At 39.3% G+C, this 2156-nt stretch overlaps 1 protein-coding gene across 1 annotated transcript in view; it reads left to right on the top strand.

Moving 5' to 3' along the window:
* LOC114073228 (proteasome subunit alpha type-3-like) overlaps positions 1-1656 on the top strand; it is a 6007-nt gene extending 4351 nt beyond the window's left edge. The window contains exons 7-8 of the mRNA XM_027911018.1: positions 31-96; positions 1592-1656. Of these exons, the coding sequence (XP_027766819.1) occupies positions 31-96; positions 1592-1642 (117 nt within the window). The 3' untranslated portion in view covers positions 1643-1656. The remainder of the gene's footprint in view (positions 1-30; positions 97-1591) is intronic.
* Positions 1657-2156: the final 500 nt, after the last annotated feature.

Below are 2156 nucleotides of genomic sequence, written 5' to 3'. Positions count from 1 at the left end.
ATTTTTTCTCTCTCTTTTTTTTTTTTTTAGGGTTATTGGGGGTGTGCCATTGGTAAAGCCAGGCAGGCTGCAAAAACAGAGATAGAAAAACTTCAGGTACTTTATGATGTTCTCTTTTTGGATGCCTAAAATGTGTAAAATAAGGAGAAGCAGGTGGAATATTTCCTTTTACATTTGCTAGTAAAGTTAAGTGAGTGAATACGCTTTTAATTCTGGTTGAAAACCAGAAGGCAGCATTGTATAGGGTGATGTATCTTATATTTTCCCAAAAGTTTTAGATGATCCTTTTATTTTACAAGTTCAGAAAAGTTGGTCTTGTTAAGGACAAACTAATCTGTGGAGACTAGACTGCCAAAAGGTATTGAAATGTGCCTTAAGCTGATTTGAATGATGTGAGAATCCTGAAGCATCTCCATCTTGTGTTTTAATATCTGACACCCTTGGAGTTGGAGACAACTTCACTCTTGGAGTTGGGAATCCTTCTCCTGGGCTGTCTCATGTACTGTTTATGTGATCCTTTGCTTGCTTCTTATTTTTTTGGTGTGCAAAGGGACATCATTCTTTTCATGGAAAAGTTCAGAGTTTAGATGATTGTTATCATGACTGAAAAATTACAGGAAAATTAGAACATTCCTAGACTTGGTTCAGTCAGTTTTGAACCTGGTGAGATGCTTGAATACCAAATTAAAATGAGAAGGCTGAATGATCATCTGGTCCTGGAATTGTGGCATCTGGGAAATCCTAATTTTAATTTCCATGTGTGCCCACTGGCAGTAAAGAGTGTGATATGCTGTATAATGTACTCCACAAAAATTAACTTCTACCCAAGAAGTTTAATTTTCAGTGCAGTGCTGAGATTTTCAAAAACTTCTGCTTTAGTGACTGGCACAGTTAATAGAGTGAATTGCTGGAACTCCAGACTGGGCAGGTGCTAATTTTGACAAGAGGGATTTGGTAAAGCTGAGATGGGGAAAAGACAGAAGTTCAGCTGTGACAAAACTTGGAGCTGTGTGGACACTGCTTGAATACAACTTTTTGATACATGGACATGATCATAATTAACTTCCATGATAAAACTCTTAAGAGTGTTTACCTTTAGTGTCTGCAGTGGGATGGCAAAAGGATGATGACAAAAATGAAATTCAGTTTTCTCTCTTGTACCTACACATGACAGTAGGGGTTATTAATGAAATACAGTAGAATATGTTACTGCTTCATAGTCCAGAAGAGTTGACTGGCAAGACATTTGACCTACCAAACATAGGTTTATTATGCCATAGAAATTTGCACCAGACTTTATTTTAATTAACTGTGAAACTGTCCAAAGTTTGTGATAGAACTGGGAAAATATAAAATGAGGTGCTGATACTTTGCTCAGGCAGCCAGTTGGTTGCTAAACAATATTATCCTCTGGAATGACTTGCACAGACAGGCTGAAAGATCCACTGTAGGGAATAAATGTGGTCCCAGTCTTCACTTTCTGTCACTTTTATCACCACTGAACATTAGCACATGCACAGCCAGTGATGTTCTGGCCCTGTGGAAGTGGAAAACATTCTATTCTCTTACCCTGTGTGTTTTTTGTCCCCAGATGAAGGAAATGACCTGCCGTGATGTTGTGAAAGAGGTGGCGAAAATGTAAGTCCCCAAGCTGACCAAAATCCATCCTGGTGAGCCTGCTGGGCTTTCAAACTGAAGCAAACCGGCACAAAAAATGGTCACATTTAATAATCTGCAGCTGCAAAACTGCAATTTCCAGCATTTTATGGCTTTTGCTCAGGTTATAAAGTAATAACTGTGCTCCTCTCGCTGGTGTTGCAGCACGTGAGTTGATTTTGGACTTTGTTTGAGGCTGTCACAGCAGGAGCTGGATAAAGGAATTTGTGGGATTTCTCCTCTTACAACCTTGCCAGGACCTCAAAGCCGGTCTAGAATGGCACAAATTAGACATGGCTTATCAAACCATGAAAACACTTCTGTCCTTTAACTCTGCCTCAGCTCAGAACTCACTTTAGTCTTTATATTTGTTTCACAGTGCTTTTATTAGACTTTAAATTGAAGTATTTAGTGTGGTGCTGCCAGGTATCCTTCCTTCAGTATCTCCAAGGTTTCTGTGTTGGCTGGAAAGAACCTGGAGGAAGATTCACAGGGAAAGG

Source organism: Empidonax traillii, unplaced genomic scaffold (assembly GCF_003031625.1).
Source record: "Empidonax traillii isolate 1590-97213 ecotype Southwest subspecies unplaced genomic scaffold, ASM303162v1 scaffold5739:size7278, whole genome shotgun sequence".
NCBI classification, from domain to species: domain Eukaryota; kingdom Metazoa; phylum Chordata; class Aves; order Passeriformes; family Tyrannidae; genus Empidonax; species Empidonax traillii.
The sequence above is the reverse complement of the archived record's forward strand: the minus strand, read 5'-3'. Positions and strand labels throughout refer to the sequence as shown.